At 43.6% G+C, this 18,432-nt stretch overlaps 1 protein-coding gene across 3 annotated transcripts; it reads left to right on the top strand.

The window, feature by feature from the left end:
* The first annotated feature begins 222 nt into the window (after positions 1-222).
* On the top strand, positions 223-18,258 carry LOC109632688 (G1/S-specific cyclin-D2-like). 3 transcript variants are annotated; one of them, XM_069520381.1, is made up of 6 exons: positions 223-6,775; positions 9,091-9,579; positions 10,463-10,678; positions 13,001-13,160; positions 15,622-15,770; positions 17,711-18,258. In XM_069520381.1, the coding sequence occupies exons 2-6, from the start codon at positions 9,385-9,387 to the stop codon at positions 17,873-17,875; spliced, it is 885 nt and encodes a 294-aa protein (XP_069376482.1). In that variant the 5' UTR covers positions 223-6,775; positions 9,091-9,384; the 3' UTR covers positions 17,876-18,258. The 3 variants fall into 3 exon arrangements, with proteins under 3 accessions (XP_069376482.1, XP_069376481.1, XP_069376483.1); XM_069520380.1 differs by lacking the exon at positions 223-6,775 and having other exon boundaries at positions 8,955-9,579; XM_069520382.1 differs by lacking the exons at positions 223-6,775; positions 9,091-9,579 and adding an exon at positions 10,247-10,357.
* Positions 18,259-18,432: the final 174 nt, after the last annotated feature.

The following is an 18,432-nucleotide window of genomic DNA, read 5'->3' as shown; positions in this document are numbered from 1 at the left end:
CTGCCAGATGAGAAAGAGCAAGAGAATGACACATGTCCTCTGAATTATTAACATTTTGAGGTTTCTGCGTGTCATGTCGAGACGATTATGCCGGACTGGACATGTCCACCGAAATATCAAATGTCATGTAGCCTGTTGTGTGGCTGCACAGTGGAAAAGTCTATATCATGTTCCTCATCCGTCAAATGTGACTCTCTGGAGGAAGCAGACCCAGCTGTTGTTGGCCATTGATACCTTTGTTGTTCCTCTCTGCTGAACTGCAATAGTCTGCAGACGCAACCCTCAGCTGTTAACCTCATATTGCGCCTGTCTCTCAAAAATGATTGCCTCATTCTTTCTCTCTCACAGCACAGTTTGCACTTGGACCAGGCTGGTAACTCCTGATCTGTAACTTATGTGTTCGTATCGCTGACTAGCACAAATTGAGCACATATCGGTTCCTACTTTAACAGTGACACTGTGAGAAACTCTTAACCAAACAGTGCCAGAGATATATAAGTTGTAAAACGTCAGTTTTATATACCTTTTTATTTGATGTCACACACTTTACACAATATTAAAAATGTACTATTATGTTTGCGCAACGTAAAGTCTTACATCTTGCTTTTCTTTTCCCTAAAATGAAACATTTCATGGATCCAATTCTGGTATTAACTCTTTTTCAATGTAATATGTAGCTGTGTTTTGTTTGCAGGGGCAGCACAAACACAGCAGGGCATGATTCTACGTTGTGACATGGGATTAGCATCCAACATCACTGTATTTGCACATTAGCCAATAGATTGATTTTCTGAAACCATACAGAATGCAAACATAAAAAGTCCTCATTGCATCTGAGAACACATATCAGTTTGACAGCCTTGACTGCAAAGGGTGGAGAGAGGAGCCGCACCTTGAAAGCCCTGGCAACTCTTCATGTCTAGCAAACAGCCACATGTGTCAAACTTCTCCTCCCACGCAGCACATTTCACACATTCCTAAAGAATGTTTGCTTTTTTACCAGGTCAACAGAATGAATCCAGTGCTGCTTTGTGTCTCATCAACTTTGATCGGCTTCCTGTGATCATTCTATGACACTTGTGTCATCTTGTGCAATTCGTGCTTTGCCCAGTCATCAGTTTTTCTGCAGTCCGATTGAAAGTCTTGCTTCTCCCGCTGAGTATTTATGTCTTCATGGGCTGACCATAAAGACAGCTTCCCTGTGCTTTCATTTCCTCAGTGACGGTGGGAATCCTGACGAAGGGCTTGAGCTCCGGCCGTGGCTCCAACCATAACATATGCCTCACTACTTCCTGTTATCAATGATTACATAAAGGTCGGAAACAAAGACATCCTCATTGTTGGGGAAGCAGCCAACCCTCCCTCGATTTCCATGAGAATGGAATTATTACAAGTTTTATGGTGACACTTATGAGAGGGGGGGGGGTTGTGCATGATATCAACTCCTTTGAAAGAGGATGTGGTCTGCTGTTATACTCTGTCAGGAGGTGGTTTGAGCCAGCATACCGGTGCTGATGTTTAGCAGGTAAACCATTTTCACCATAGTGTGTTAGAATCATCTGTCATGAATCAGATTCATCAGGTAGATTTTAAGAGAGTTGAATGAACTTAGACATGTTGATGCCATCAGAGGATAAGTCATCAGAATCAATCCACTACAGACAATGAATATATGTTTGAAATTTCATTCAGAATTCATCCAGTAGTTGATGAGATATTTTAGTCTGGACCAACCAAGAGTTCTGACCAGACCATGTAGCAGCCGTGTTGCGTGAAGATATCTTGCACAAGCTGGTATCTTGAAGGTCTGCTCTGATGTCAGGCTTGCATATTCCTGTTTGTCTGCAGTATGTAGGCCATTACGCAGCATTGTGTGTGTTGTTGTGTGAGTGCTGAGGAGGCAGAGTGACATAGCTGGAACTTCAGCAGGGCTCCCCAGGGACAGGGCCTCGGTCCTGGGAAGCTGTGACCTAGGATCAGCCGGACCATCGCAGCTTCAGGCTAAAGCAGCACTGTAAACCTCCGTCTTTCCCAGCGTGGGTTGGCCCGCGGCTGACATTTGAACAGCTATCAGAATAAGCCCAGTTCCTCCCAGAGTTTCGGTGGGAAGAATTGATGATTTGATCTTCAAGGACTCTAGGCGGAGAGGAAGAAGTTTTCTCCTGGGCGATAACTATTATTAAGAGGGCTGATATCCTGCTAAAGAAGGCAGTCCTTGTGAGAATGTTTATTAGGTTCAAATGTCATATTGTGTGTGAAAAATACTGAGTGTGTATGTGTGTGGGGTGGGGGGGTAACATGTTGTATCATAATCGGTCCGAGCCACCTCTCATAGCTTAGGGGGCTCTTAGTTTGGTAACAAAGCCCTATCTGGTTCTGCAAGCTTGCTATTTGATTAAGACTAATCTCCGGGTTTTGATTTCAACTGGTTTTGTCTGGGGAGGAAGTACTTTTTGCTCTGTTTCTGTGTCTAAACCAAAGCTCAGCCTGTTAAACTGGATTTTGAGCTCTATGAGCTGAAGAGGGCTGCACCCAGAGTGAAGTGTAAAGGAGGAAGGCATGGGAAAATGCTGATCAAACATTTTTACAATGACATGTTAAAGCAGAAACATTTTTATTCATTACTATTTTTCTTGTGACATTTTGGGGGAAAAATTCTAAAACACTCTCTATCTGAGAGTTACAAGGATACTGGTACAATGTCTTGGCTTTGTATAAACTCCCTTTGAATATAAATATAATATTATGTCTTAACACTGAGAGAGAGAGAGACTTCGGTGATGCTGTTTGTGAAATCCTTTGGCAAAGTCAAGAACCAAGATGGTGGATACAGATTCAAGCTAATGTTTTTGGCGCCATATGGCAACTTGTATCCTTTGCTCCGCTGAACGTCCACCTCCTCAGGATTAAAGCCTGGCTGGAGGTCATGGGATGGGAGGAGAATGATGTTGTCATCCGTCCCTGACCACACTATCACCCTCCCAGCTCATATCATGGCATTTCCTGCAGATAGGCATTGGTATGCACCTGCTTGTGTTTTTCTTTTATTCTCGGGCTCTCTGGGATGTCAAATTACTCCATATGCAAGAGAAACATTGGATTTCGCCACCACCCAAAGTGTGTGTGTGTTTGCATCACTAACTGCAGTGGTCAGCTCAATGCAGGGCAGAGACGGTCTAACTAAAATGTCTTAAAGTGTTCTTTCTGGACCATATCTTGCAATATAGGTTTTCTGTATTCACTCTCCGGCATTGTCTTCTATGCTTAATTGGATGAATGTGCACTGTCTTGCAATGCTAGGTGTGCTGTTATATTTTCAATCCGAAGTCACTGACAATAGTTACCTCATAGAAACAATATTTTTCAGTCTCACTCAGATCTGTTGGACTAGTACTTATCAGTGTGCATCAATGTGCTTGGTCTGGCTGTGGTTCCAGACCTGTTTCTCTCTCTTCAGGACACGAGGGCCATTGTTGCAGCAGGCTGCAGCTCTCATACTGATAACAGGTTGATTTCCATACTTCTGTTTGAATGCATGTGGCGTTTAGAGGGGAAATAGGGGCCTTCTGAGTTCCCCTGCTGAATTTAATCAAGCAATGAGAGCAATGAGATGAATTAGGGCTGGAGCTGACTCAGCCTTACAGAGGCCTCTTTATGCTGCAGCCCTAGTCGAGGGGGCCCAGGGTTAGAATGCATCACACACAGGAAAACACCAGGCAGCTCCCAGACAGTCCAGGCCCCAGAAGTCCGACCCTGAAACCCTCCCTGCTTGCCGTTTATAAGTAGCATATCGCCTCACTAGAGCCACTTTCAAAGAGCGTTCGTTCACATTGCGAGGCCCCCCATTTCCTCCTCTCTCTCAGGAGGGAAATGTAAGTGTGCAGGAGTGGAAATGTTGCAGAGCTGAAGGGAAGTGAACGGACGAAGAAAGCAATGTTATTTGTGGAACAGTGTGACCCATTGGTTTAAAATAAACTGGCGCAAAATGACTTACTGGAAAGTGCTCAGCCGTCTGCTGTTGATTAATGCCTCATTTTTCAGTGGGCACAGAATGTGTTTGAGGCAAAGGACAGAGAAAGAAGACTAACATTTGTTTGATCCAAGGTCATTGGGTGGTCAGCTGCAAGGCCCTCTATCTACCCCTGGGATCAGTCTTCCTATTGGACATCCTGTCCCTAATGAATTGTCACTCTTCTCATTTAAGATCATACAGAGGAAGCCGGGCCACTGCCAGGACACACCCACTCATCTTTTGCAGGCCAATCGGGCGTCTCCAGTTGTCAAGCATCCTTCGCACTCAGAAAGCCACAGCTGCCACAGGAGCTCCTCCGCTGGAATTTTTGTTTGAGGCCTTCCCTCCCTAATCTCTGACCACACACACTTGTTCACTTGTGACAGGCAGCCGCTGCCTCTTGGCCGCAGCCCAGTCACCCCCCTCGTCCTCTTTGCCGCCCTGAGACATTTGTGTTGTGAGGCAAATGAACAGGAAAACTGGGGGAACTTCAGACAGAGTCGACTGCTGGAACAGAACAAGGGGGGCCCCTCTGCAGAGTTATATAACAGTCTGAAATCTAGCTGCATGTACACATGAAGACCATCACTCTTTTTGCAGACGCATGCCGTCCCCTCATACCGTGAACATGGACATTACTTTACATGCATGCTGTCTTTTTTATAGTCTGTCATGCAGGGAGGGATAGGACAGATGCAAATCCCATCTTATCCAGATATAAATGATTCCTTCTAGACATGAAGTTTGTTCTCTGTGAAATTGAGAGGATGTGATCTCATTCACTTAAAATCCAACCTATGTCGCTTGCCGCTTATGACTAAATCCAGACTTTTCCTTTGTGTTGAGTGTCCCTCCCCAACCCCCACACAGAACATTTGTGCAGAATTTGGGGTAAGAAATTGGATCTGTGTTTAATAGATATGGGTGTACATAATGATTACTCAAATTTAGGACATTTGTTTTGGGAAATGTACTCATTCACATCCTGGCTGTGAAATAGATGATAAGATCAACAGCACTCTTGTATCTGTCTGTATACAGCCTGCAGCAAGGCAGCTTAGTTTAAATATAGCCTGGATACAAGAGGAAACAAGTACCCTGCCTCTGTCACAAAATCTCCCTAAAAGCTCCTGACATATAGCCCCATGTTAAACAGCAGATTTTTACAATATCTTCTCAACTCTTGCTGGACAGATAATAAGAATGTGTCCTCATGTTGGACGGTTCCTTTAAAGGGGAAAAGCAGCATTGAGCATTTTGTAGAACAAACCTAAACCCCTTGTTCCTGTCACCTCATAGAACTCCTTTTGTTTAAAATGTACCCTCTTCCTCTCCCCTCCTCTGTCTGTTATTACTCCTGAGTGCATGGCGGAGAATAGGGCAATGTTCTCAGAGACTCTGGTAGAAGTGAGGGATGCAAGCTGCCGGACGTCAGACTTGTATACAGACTAAATGGAAGAGGAGGAGGGGGGGGTTCAACAGTGACCAAGGCCCAAGCTGTAGAAAAGAAACCCTCTTGTGTTCAAGAGCAAGACAACTAAAGACCAGGCCCGGATGTTGCCGTCTGTCCCGTCATTGTCTCCTCAACGGTGGCATTTCAGTTTGAATGATGCCTTTCACTTTAGCCAAAACATTCCTAGGACACTTTGAGGGGAACACCCTCTTTTTTTTTCCTGTGCTGATTTGACGACGCTCCATTTGTTCTCTAATCTCGATGCGTAGTTGAGTGCAAATTAACTGGTTGCACCACAGGGCTCCCAATTACATCTTAAGGATTGATGGAGAACTGAGGAAGTGGAATTTACACATCCAAGCAAATATAATTAGGAGATGCCGGGCAAAGGAAACCACAACAATAGTTGGACGGAGCGCTGCTTCAAACAATTGTTTCTCCAATCCTGCACATTACCTGCTGAACGCCACTTCTCCCCTCAGCCCCTCTGCAGCGAGTGGCAGTGACAGGGGGGCAGCTCGGATGTGTGATGCTCGCGATAGAGGCGCACTCCACCCTCGCTGATAGCATGACCAGAATAGAATGTGAAAGCGCCAGAACACACAACTACCCACAAACATTTATGTCACCTACTTTTTATGTTCGAGAACGGGTGTTTAGCCCACTTTCATTGGGGTGTACTCACTTGTCTTGAAAGCTGATAGTGTGCAACCATGTGACAGACAGAAGCCACTTTATCTACTGTACTGGCTGAGCTACACCAGCTATCACTCAGCGCTGGGAGGAGTGTTCACCACTGTTCACACCACAGCATTCCAGCCATAGCATCCTTTTCTCTACTGTCAGTAAACCCAAACAGCCAGCTTGACTCAGAGCACATGGGCAACCTGTAATCAAGCTTAACCCTGAAACTAGCATGTAAAAGCAAATCCAGTGTTTATATCCGAGAGAGGCCTCCCTCATGGAGCGACTTATTTGATCTCGCACAGGAAATGCATGAGATGATGTTAAGCTTTAAACCGATCACTAGGATTAAAGATCTTGACTATCACCCTCCACCTCTTCTCTTTCTTTCTCTTTCTTTGTCTCTTTCTCTTGATCTGTGGCAGTCTGCCCATCTCCGGGCCCCTGTGCTCTGGTGGGTTCAGTGGACTGGTATGCAGCAGGAATCTTTGGATCAAGGTGATTTCACGCTCCTCCACGTTTTCCCAGGGCTTTGGCCGCTCTCTATTACCTCTGTGCAGCCCGGAGTGTGTGATAGCGGCTGACATGTGTTATCATAGGACACATGCACAAACAGCAGCAACAGGGTAAGGTTGCTTTATCTGTCTAACACCTCTCTTTCCCTCAAGTGTCAGTGCTTTGAATGGCTGGTATGGTAGGCTTCTTTGGCCTCTTGTGGAGAGACCCCCTTTTGACAAAAACATCAACCCAGGGATTTGTCATCCTCTCCATGCACAGACAAAGGGATAACCCTCTGACACGAAATCTCAATTCTAAGATGAATCCTCTCATACATACATACACCCCCCTCCCCCCCTTTGAAGTAGAACTAATCTTGCTAACCTTGACATTCTCTCAGACAGTTCCCACTCTCATTTCACAGTCTTCTCTCATAATAGCTCCACAGTACTCCTCGATTTTTCTCACTGAAACTTCATATCTCATTCAGCTCTCTGGTGGCGGCTGTGAAAGGAGGACGTTTGTGAAGTCGTTCCAGTGAGAAGCAATTCAACCACTGTCATTCAGCTCGACTCGGAGCTCTTGATATGCCAGCATGCGATTGGAGGCGGCAAATTTAGACGCATTTTTTTGTAAAAATTAGCAAAGGGAGCCACAAGGGAACGAAATGGCCTTCATAGATCGAATGTGATAGGGAGCTGACAACTTCATAACTTCCTCCTCCATTATAACCCCACCTTTTTACAGATTAGATCCTGTCTTAGAAGGACAAAATAATAAACACTTTTCCAAAGCACTCTCTGCTGATTTGCATGTGAATATCCTCATACTTGCCCCCAGGCCAAAGGACTTCCTTTACGGAAACTTTTTTCTCTAGAGGTGGATTGAGATGCCGTCCACACCCTTAGCCATAAAGATGTGTGCAACATCCAGCTCCAGTGGCTGCACTAGTAATGACCTGATTTAAAAACGCATGTATTTCAAAGTCCAAAGTCTGTGTACTCACTTTGAGCAAGGCTATCTCATATTACCAAAACCTACAACATCTACAAGAAAGCTGCAGTTGTGTACCAAGAGTCTACAGTCACTCTGGTAATTTGGTGAGACTTTGGCACTGTAGTGCTTTGAGCTAAATACCAATATCACTATGCTGACATGACATGTTAAGCTGGCTATTTTTACAATAATAGTTCTGTGTGTTGACATCCTAATGTTCAGTTTTTAAGAGCCAGAAATGTTTGGGCAATGCTAACCAGGCATGCTACTAGCAAGGATTCTCTGAATGAGACTATTTTGAAGCAGAGACTCTCATAGAGTGTATTTCTTCATCTAAGTCTTCAAACTAATTCAATACAAGGTTAGTTTACCGTATCTAGTCTAAGAATTGTGGAAGGCTGCAAGATGGGTAAAATTGACTAAGAGCTTAAGAATAAAGCTGCTTTCAGATAAACACTGAACTCCATGTCTGAAAACGGCTTGAGAAACAATGCATTTGTTTATAATTTAGGTTGCATGTTCAATTAAACTTAAAAGATATGATGCTATTAGCTGAAACTGAGTGATAAAACATTGATGCGGAGGCCACCCTGTAGCTAACAGCAGGTAAGTAAAGGCCAAGGAACTGTATGTCTGCAAGCATTTTACCAATTCTTGGCATGCATGCTTTTAATAATCTTTACACACACTTATCCACCACCTGCTAGAGTTTTAAGGGAGACTATGAGTTTCTGTCACATCTTCAGTCTGCATTTTATAGCATTGTCTTCACATGTGTCGGGCCAGCTGGGTTGGGGCTTGGAGATATGAAGGTCTAATTGCAGACAGTGCACCGTGCTGATTTGTACCATAAACTGCATAAAAAATGTAAATACTCTATGATTTGTGGACTAGCGCAGCTATATGGCATCTTTCCAGTTTTCTATAAAGCATCATTCTTCCTGATAATTATTCTAATGCTGCCTTCAGGGAGCTTGATATAAAACATATTTGCAGCCATTTAAGTAGAAATATAAAGTGCATACTGAGTAACAGAATGCAATGGACTTTTAGCAGAACAGCCTAAAAACTTTTTCAAAAATCTTTTTCTTTCTTTCTGTTTTCATGCATTTTCAAAATTAGTTTTCTCTTATTATTTTCTCTTAAATGCCATTTTAACACTAATGTTTCTTGTGTTTATGTTTTTCCCTCATCAATATTGGATGTAAAGCACTTTGAGCAGCATTTCTTGTACGAAAGGAGCCAAACAAATCATGTTTGTTAATATCATTTCGTTTTGGATCTCTGTTGTGTTTAATGTCCCTGCACCTTGAATGTACCTCTGTGTATGAACGTTGCTATGAAAATTAAGCATATGATCATTCTAATACTCTCTCTATGTTGTGTTTGTGTGTACGAAATGAGTTTTTAATAAGTAACACTGCCTCTCCTGGGCTGTCCCCCCCAGAGACAAGGCTCTTATTGTGAAGGTCTCGCCGGATGTGTCGCTCCGGTGAGGGGCCGGTCGGACCTTCGAGCTGCCGCAGAGGAAGAAGTGAACCGGGAGGCAGCAGGAGTGGAGCGAACCCGGCCATCTCCTCTTCATGCTTCGTCCTGGGCACTTCTCCTCCTCCTCCTCCTGCTGCCCGCTGTCGACCACCATCCGACACTAGTTCGCTCGGTTTCACGTTTTAGCCAGAGAAACAAACGAGACAGAGGGAGAGAGCAGAAGCGGAGGAGGGGGAAGAAGGGGGCCCGAGTCATGGAGCTGTATTGCCTGGAGTCGGACATAACCGTGAGAGCCCAGCCTGACCCAAACATCCTGTACGATGACCGAGTGTTGCAGAGTTTATTAACCATTGAGGACAAGTTTTTACCCCCGTGCTCGTACTTCCAGCGGGTCCAGAAGGATATTCAACCCTATATGAGACGAATGGTTGCAGGCTGGATGCACGAGGTTTGTGGGCACTTCATGCTCCTTGTGCTTTTAAGCTAACTTTCTCTTCTTTTTGTTTTTTTTTTTGTTTTAGCTTCTGCACGAACGTGTTTCTAGCCGGTTTTTTTTAATGCTAGCTCTTAAACCCGGGTGTCTTTGGCCACGGAGGTTTGTCATGTATTTGACAATTGAATGACAATGACTCACCAAAACGCGTGGGAGAGACGGAAATTCCTGTACGAAGACAAATCGGCTTCAGAGAAGTAGCCTAGCTTGATATTTACATCGGTTAACCTCTAATAACTCGGTGCTTTTTGTCAGCTAGCTAGCTCAAACAACACAGGGAGAGTTTAGCTTAATTAACAATATCGAAAACGTGACATTTCCCCCTCAGTTGAATTATTATTAATTGTTTAAAACTTGGTCCAGGCTCATGGCAGGGCAGGGGACGGGACTGCAACACCACTTTCATTTTTAAAAAAGCTAAAAACCACCTCATGCTAGCGAACGCTTCTTGTTTATAACTGTCGGGAACTGTTTAAAAACAACCTGGGGACATTTTGCACGCTTTTTAAAAAACACCAGTTGTTTAGTTTAATTTTAAAATATTTTCTAAAAACACGACGAGCCCCAACAAGGAAGAGGAGGCGAGTTCTTTTTTGCTGAACAACTTCCTATTTAGCTAATTTGCTTTTCATACTGATTTTGCAGCTCATGACTGAAGATGTGTTTAAAGTCACAATTCGACCATTAATCTATTTTAAACACGAGCATGGGGAAAAAACACCAACACAATCCTGTAAGCAAAACCAATCCACATATGCCTTCTAGTTTGATTTGAGACTTTTCCTCTTTTATACACTATCATATAATTCATTCCACATATATATCTGTGTCCTTCTAGGTGTGTGAAGAGGAGAAGAGCAACGAAGACGTCTTCCCTTTAGCCATTAATTATTTGGACAGATTTTTAGCAGTGATGTCTACTAGAAAGAACTACTTGCAGCTCCTGGGAGCCGTGTGCATTTTCCTGGCCTCCAAGTTAAAAGACAGCCGGTCGCTATCAGCAGAAAAACTCTGCATGTACACAGACAACTCCATCACACCACGGGAGCTGCTGGTAAGAACTGGACTTTCAAAAGCCCCCATTCATCCATCCATCCATTCATCCATTCATCCATCCATCCATTCATCCATCCATTTGCTTGTTGGTTCATTCTTGGGAAGCGTAAAAAATGCAATATCACATTTTGGGATGATTTTATAAATGCTAATAGCTTAATTTGTTTCACAGGAAGTATCCCATTTTACCCATAAGTGGAGTTGTGCACAATACAGCCACATCCTTTCTTTGGATCCATGTGGACTGGAGAGGGATGTGATGCCATCTAGTGCCAGTTATGCAGCATGGAATTTTTATTTATCTTTAGATAAATGGTTGTTCTCTTGTTTTCCAAATAGATGTGGACAAAAGTCTCCTTTAAAAACTGCCAGTAAGCACTTTAATTCTACTTCCATGCATCCATATGAGGGTTAATAAAAGAAGTGTGTGCCTTTTTGGAATTCACAACAATACTTAGATGAGTGAAATTCAAAACGTAACTTGAATTTCTCAGTTTTTGTTTTGACAAAATGATGAATCAGTGAAAATGATAAGTTGCAGCCCTAAAGAAAAACATTAAATCCTCCCAGTTGAGATCCTGGGACGAGGTAAAATGACTGAAATAACCAATCATATCAAAGAAGTAATATTTCCATTAGTTGACTACAAAAAAAATTGAGGTCTTGACCATTTGACCCGTTTCTTATTTTGGCATATGGATCCATATGTTTTTTATACATCTTCCTGTGTTGCCTGGAGCAGTTGAGGGAAATGACATGAGTCCCATCTGATGCTCCATATTGTCGTAAGACTCCAGATTCCTGGATATCCTCACAGGATGTTCGGAGGAGGCACCGTGAGCCAGTGAAAGATGTTGCAGCTCTTCCTTGTAATGAACACTGCGCTGGTAGAGGAGTTTAAGGGCGTGCGTGCTTGTGTGTGTGTGTGTGAGTGTGTGTGGCTGCAGTCCAGGAAGGGAGCGCTCGGACAACAAACCTCCACCCCGTTCACGTCACAGTCAACTATCTCCTCAGGGGTTAGATGGGTTAAATGCAAAGCATGTGTCAGGCAGGTTATGGGCTAAAAACCTACGTAAATGTAGATTATAGCTGACGTTTCAGATGACAAATCAGCGTAGGCAGGGGGTGTCCCTGCTGCCATCAGGGTTTCGTTGTTTACTACGTTTACTTTGTGGGTGACACAGGAAGTGTGAAGTTGAAATCATCAGCATTTATTCATCATAGTGCAATCGACATCTGGTGTATTGATATGAATGGTGTGGACATAATAATATACACTTTTAATGTAAAACAGTTCAGCAGCACCAGAATCTGCTGCTCTGTATGGAAATTTGTGAGTATCTGACATGATTTTAAAAAATTCAGTACACAGTGTTACTTTAAAAGGATATAAATCTTTCATTGTCATTGTACAAGAGAAAGCAGTCGAGACTAATAAATACTTGAAACTAAAATAGAACAATGGCACTAATAAATGCTTAAAAATAGAAGGTTTGGAAAGATTTAGTTTTATAGTTTCTCAAATCTCTTTTTACGAGTAAGATCTTTACAAGGCAATCCTGGGGCGTCTGGTTATCTTTCTGTTTGGGGTAAATGTCATTAGTTCCGATAATAATATCTGAATGTGTCCATGCACTTTTCTAACTTTTGTGCTAAAATTCCCCCCCCGCGCTGTTTGATTCTGACGTTCATAAACATTACATTTTCAAAATAATGATGCATGTTTGTAAATCTTCAAACCTCGAAGTGATGTGAAAACTGTGATACACGTTTACATGTTTAGAGTTACACATTTATACACCTTGAAGTCTTGAGCTCTACTTACTTAAATGACTGAAAACCAAACTGTGGAGCATTAAAACTTTTGTCAACTGATTAACATGAAGGAAATTAACTAATTTCATGTGTCCACTTTCCTGCTGGTGCAGAGACTGACTGTATGAAGAGTCGGCTCTGTGCGGCTCCCCGTGCACTGCAAACTCATGGTAGCTGTTTGAGGCTTGTGACAGGAAGGAAGGCGCTAGCTTTCTCATTGGCAGGGCCTCTAAGCAGGGCAAAGCTTGTCACATGCCGGCGATATGAACACAAAGGATGCGAGGAATGAGAATGGCATGCAGATAATAAGATACAGTGAGGAGAGATAAAGCGAAGAAATGTTGCTCTTCTTACAGAGCCATTTCCTCTGGGAATAAAGATGGACTGTGATCCTTTTCATGGTCAATGGAGGCATGGCATCACGCCATTTAATCCTCACACTGGGGAGGTTTTTTTGCTTAGAAGCTGTTGTTTAACTCATCTCTTTTTTTCTGGTGTCTTTCAGGACTGGGAACTTGTTGTGCTGGGGAAGTTGAAGTGGAACATGGCCTCAGTCATTCCCAATGATTTTATAGAACACATCATACGCAGGCTGCCCCTTCCCAAAGACAAGCTGGCGATGGTGCGCAAACACACGCTGACATTCATCGCCCTCTGTGCTACAGGTACACTGACTCATATCATTTCATATGCCTCGTGTGCTTGCTCGCTCCACTGCCTTGTTATTGCCACATCCACCAGAATATTCCCACACACACGAACATTCTCCCATTGTGAGTCATCTGTGACCTCTTTCTTCTCGGGCTGCCTTATCCACTTTATCGTCTCTGTGCAGCCTGTAGCGAAGGGGTTTTCTCAGCAGCTGCAAAAAGCTGCTTAAAGTGGTCATCGCCATATTCTCTACTAAGTGCCTGAAAAAAGTCCCATAAGTGCTGTGTTTAGATTAGCTACGTACGTGGTAATGGTAGTGATTTTATCATACTCTAACTTTTGCTCCAGCAGGCGCACACGTACTTTGCTGGATGACTCAGGTGCAGCTTAAGTCCTGTGTCCCTCTGCCTGTGTTGTTTGTTGACAGAGAAGCTTCCAGGTTAAAAAAGTCAGTGATCGAGTGATCTTCCTTCCTCCTCCCATCCTAGCCTCATGTCCAGAATAAACTCTGGAGGAGCTCAAACTCAGATGTCCCCTTAGGCCTCTTCCTAGGTGAATTTTCATGGCATTCCTTTGTCTATACTAGGAATCCCTCTAATATTTTCATATCCTGGATGGAAACACAATGCAGGATCACCTAATACACACACAATGCAGCACTCCTCGGTCACAAGGCTGACTTTCATCTGCCACTTCCTGTCAGCTAATTCAATGAAGGAAATAAAACAAAGAAGGTCACTTTAGTCCAATAAACTTCCCCACAAATGCCATTGCAGTGAAATCCTGCCAACAATTACTTGTTTACTAGAGATAATTATTGGAACCATAGGCTCCTTCAATAAGTTTCTTTCCCTGTTCAGCAAAGTTTTAGTGTCACACTTATTTTTTTTTATATTTGGGTGTGTTTCAGTGGTCGCCTCTGCTATTCATAAGCAGCTAGTTATATCCAAGCACAAAGCAGCCACAGTGGAAAAAAAAGGAGGCCTGCTGTGGTTCTGCAGTAATGTAAATGTTTGGAGTTTTATATGGAGTTGAGATGTTATTCTTATGATGGAGGAGCTCCTCCTATGGACAGCTGGTCCCTGGAGGAGAAGATGGGCGTAGTGTAGCAGACTTCTCTCCAGGGTTTAATCAAAGCGAACAGGCCACCAAGAATGGGTGGCACTGGGCTGCGACCATGTGATAGGCTGTGTCTGCCGTTTCCCTGCCTTTCGAGATCGGTGTTGATCAGGACTGCTGAAAAACCACCAGCGGCTGTTCTCACTAAACATCTTACCATTAAAAGTAGATTCCAACTGGCCATGTTAGGAGAAACTCCCAAGAAAGAAGTCACATGTCAGCTCTAACTTTTGCTTAAAAAGTAATTCACAAAGGAATTTAGCAGTACAAGTATCTCTGAAGTCTGAGAGGAAGTACTTCACTAAGCCTTAACCACTTTCACCTTCATTCATGGTCGTCGAGTTGTTTTCAGAAGAACTTGCATCATCGATTACAAAAGTTCATATGACAAGGCAGCAGCAACGTTTTCCAAAAATGGAACCACCAGAGTTTCCACATTTTTCAATTTTAGATGCTTAAAAATCTGGTTAAAAAAAACAAAGTAAAATCTTTGTAAACGTAGGAGTAGTGAGTACGCCAGGATACACATAACGTCATGGATGGGTTTCAAAACTTAGTGGTGTGGGTGTAGCCTAAAACCTACTCACTATTGGTCAGCTACTGAAGGGAAGTAAGCAGTGGTTCACTCTATAACATTTTCACAATGGACAGTTTATAGTTTAAGTACCAAAATTGATGCAGCAGAAACAGAAATATCTGTTTTTAATTCCATTCATTCTTCACTCTGTCCCTAGTGCCTTCATTACCCACAATGCAACTGCAATGCAAACAGCAACCGTTTGTTGCTGTTGTTTGTTGCCATCACCTTATCTGTCTAAATATATATATCAAAGAGACGTCCTTGTGTTAAGTTCAGATACTTGACGAATTCAACTCCGCAGTTTCCCTGTAAAATTGAAATTAACTGTCGGGGTGAGGGCAGAGATCATTAAGCCCCCCAGCTTTGTCCATGAGTTGCGCTCCTCCTCTGCCTCCTCCATCCAGGCCTGTTGTCGTTCAAGTCTTTTTCGACTTCGATATGGACTGGAGGGAGTCGTTCCTGGAACTCATTTCTCAGCGAGTAGGAGGCTTCCTACTCTGCTTTTCTAATCAGGGCTGTAGTTTCAATGGAGAAAACCACACAGGTTCCAGTAGCAGCCCCGTCTGTTGAAATCCAGACTGTGGGAAAGTCAGGTTTAGCTGCGGAGCTGAGGATGATTCAGATGTTTGCACCTCGCGTGCATCTCTCACACTTCCTGTGGGCTGTGTCAAGTTTTGCAGCGCTTCGTATCAAAGTTACAAATGCAATTTCCGTGCGTCACTGTGGCCTAAAGCTGCTGCTTTACTAATTGCACATGAATGCTCTTTCTTCACCAGATGACCGCCTCGCCATGAACCCCCCTTCCATGATTGCCACAGGCAGCATGGGAGCTGCTGTATGTGGCCTCCAGTTGGACCGCTCTGACCAGAGGCTGACTCGAGACAACCTGACAGACCTGCTGGCCAAGATCACCAACACAGAGGTGGTGAGTACCACAGTGACGGAGATTTATACATGGCAGTCATCTCTCTCACACAGCAATTCATTGTAAATTATAATCATTGCAATATCTCATGACGGCAGCATAAAAGGCCCTTTAGTAAACAACAGTGATGACTTCAGTAGTGGCAGATTGAAGCTATTTACTTTTCATGGAGAGAGAGGCAGAGCGAGTTTCTGGCTCTTGGCTGGGGAGCCAGACTGCTGCTATAAAGAGCAGCGGCAGAGGGAATGTCTTCTTAAAACTCAGAGCCCACATTCTTGTGGTAGGACACATGCAATTTCTTCACATGGCTTCCACTTTAGCCGTGTGCCCCTCCTGGTGGAGGAATATGTTCGTAATGAAGCAAAGGAGAGTCTCTTTTCCAGTAAGTGAGGATGAAGTTGACTCAGCTGTTCTCATGAACAGTCATTTTCATTGACGTTGATAATATCATTGATTTGTGTGTAATACTGACTATTCTCACATTTAAATTGCACTTGTACTTTATATTGTACAGGGGCTGTGTTATTAACTCAATGGGCCTGGATGGGTCTCCTTAGACTTTTAATACTTTATTAAATCCTTTAACAATTTATAAACTATACATTAGAATAAAGTTAACTGTATAAAGGGGATCTATTATAAATATAATGGTTGTAAATGGGACTCTATAGACTTTAATACATTGTGCAAGTCATAAATTACACATGCCATTGTAATAAAATGATGTACAATAGACCAATATGCATTTCAAACTCTGAATGGAGTTAGTACAGTTCACAGGTGTTGTACAATAGAAATACAATACAACACATTTAATTTGAATAAATATTACATGAACCATATTTATCCCAGTGTGTGATTTCTGTGTCACAGTATCTTGTGACACCAGCGGATCACTTCATAAGCCCAGAAATCTTAAAAGGCCCCAGTCCCTGTGCCAGACGATCAACACGGTTGCCTCTTGGCTTGTGGTTGCGTTGCCGTGGTGACGAGTGCCCCGCAACCCAGCCGTCACAACAGGCACCCCGACTGCAGCCCATCGGGTTCCAATTATCCGTACATTTCAAAGGAATGCTGGCCTCTTTGCGAGCCTTGGTGCATTCTTTAAGAATCCTGCAGCCGGCTCAGAGAGGCAGACCTCCCACATCTCCAACACAAGACCTGCGAAGGGGGGAGGTAGAAAGGGGAGACGATCCCCCCTTTCTCAAGACAAGTTGTCCAAAAACATCCGGCCCGACTGTCCTATATTCTGTTTTACACCAAAACTCACAGGGTCAGGGTGCAGTAGGTCAGAGCCATTTCCTCTAGGCCCCCACATGAGACTGACCGCGCTGTAAACCCCAAGGGGAGGAGGGGAGGTAGAGAGAGGGAATCCAGAGTCTCAGCTCCGCTTATCTGTTCCCTCTTAGACCACAGAGCTCTTTTAGGACCCTCCATTCCTTATCGTGCCCCTTCACTCATACATCAGACGTGCACTCTTGTGCCCACCGTGTAGCTCGCTGCTCTGTGCTGTTGGCATCAGCGTGTACTGGTACCCATTGTTCTGGTCATGATGCAGACAGGACCACCTACTGCAAAAACATAATTCCCTGCTGGTATGCCATGCATGTGACCAAAGCAACGACTTGTTTGTTAGATCATTGCACTCGAGTGTCAGCGTGCAGGTGTACAAATGATCCATATGTGTACGGACTGTTATATTTATATTTTCCTTTGGGTACAACGTAGAGACCAGCTTAGAAAAACATTTAAAAACTTTGAATCTACAGGAACCTATAGGAAATGACTGATGCATTTGTGTTGGACAGTTAAAAAGATGCTAAACAGAAATGCTCCCAGGGCTGTTAGGTTACTGGAATGTCTTTATAAGCATTCACACACAAGCCGAGGTGCTGGTGACGTGTGCAAGCGTAACAACGTCTGACCCCTTTTTGTTCCAGGACTGTTTGAGGGCGTGCCAGGAGCAAATCGAGCGTGTGCTGGCCACCAGCCTGCAGCAGGGCCGGCAGCACCGGCAGGACAACGGGGTCCGAGTTGGCAGCAAAGCGAGGGAGCAGCAGGACCAGTCCAGCACCCCCACAGATGTACGCGACGTCGACTTATGAACTGCCGTTGGTCGACCACACCACTCATGCCCGTTGCACCAATGAACTAGCCGGAGTGAGAAAGAGGGTGGGGCTGCCAGTATCTAGTCACTGCATGAGTGATGGTGTGACAATCTATGAACTTTTAGAAACTAAGAAATTTCTCCCCTTCTTTTGCCCCATTCATACCCGGCTGGGTGTTTCCTCACCCGCTGTACGGGCCACATTTAATCAAACAAGCTATTTAAGCTCTTGAAAACTTGATAGTGCCTTAGATTTCCCCAGAATGGAAATCTGAATATATTTTCATACTTGAAAAAAAATTGCATAATTATATGAAATATACATATTTCTTTTGATACAACCTAGCAAAAAAAAAATATAATAAATAATGTATATATTTAGCAAGCATTTAGTTATGTTACTCTTTTATCATCTTTGGCAAACAGTTATCAATTCACAGTTTTACTGGGGTTTCCCTCGCGTGATTGAAATGCTGATAAAATACAGTACATGGCATTTAAAGGAAGTCGATGCGCAGGCGGAGGAGCGTCCCCGCGGGTGGCCGCTCCGCTCCG

The sequence above is a fragment of the Paralichthys olivaceus genome, chromosome 23, assembly GCF_024713975.1.
Source record: "Paralichthys olivaceus isolate ysfri-2021 chromosome 23, ASM2471397v2, whole genome shotgun sequence".
Taxonomy (NCBI): domain Eukaryota; kingdom Metazoa; phylum Chordata; class Actinopteri; order Pleuronectiformes; family Paralichthyidae; genus Paralichthys; species Paralichthys olivaceus.
This window is presented reverse-complemented; position numbering and strand designations above follow the sequence as displayed.

Bases quoted from the DNA above. Each gene is read 5' to 3' on its own strand.
- LOC109632688 (XM_069520381.1), top strand. From the start codon at position 9,385: ATGGAGCTGTATTGCCTGGAGTCGGACATAACCGTGAGAGCCCAGCCT. The intron at 9,580-10,462 runs GTTTGTGGGCAC...GTGTCCTTCTAG, and splicing joins TTGCAGGCTGGATGCACGAG to GTGTGTGAAGAGGAGAAGAG. The intron at 15,771-17,710 runs GTGAGTACCACA...TTTTTGTTCCAG, and splicing joins AGATCACCAACACAGAGGTG to GACTGTTTGAGGGCGTGCCA.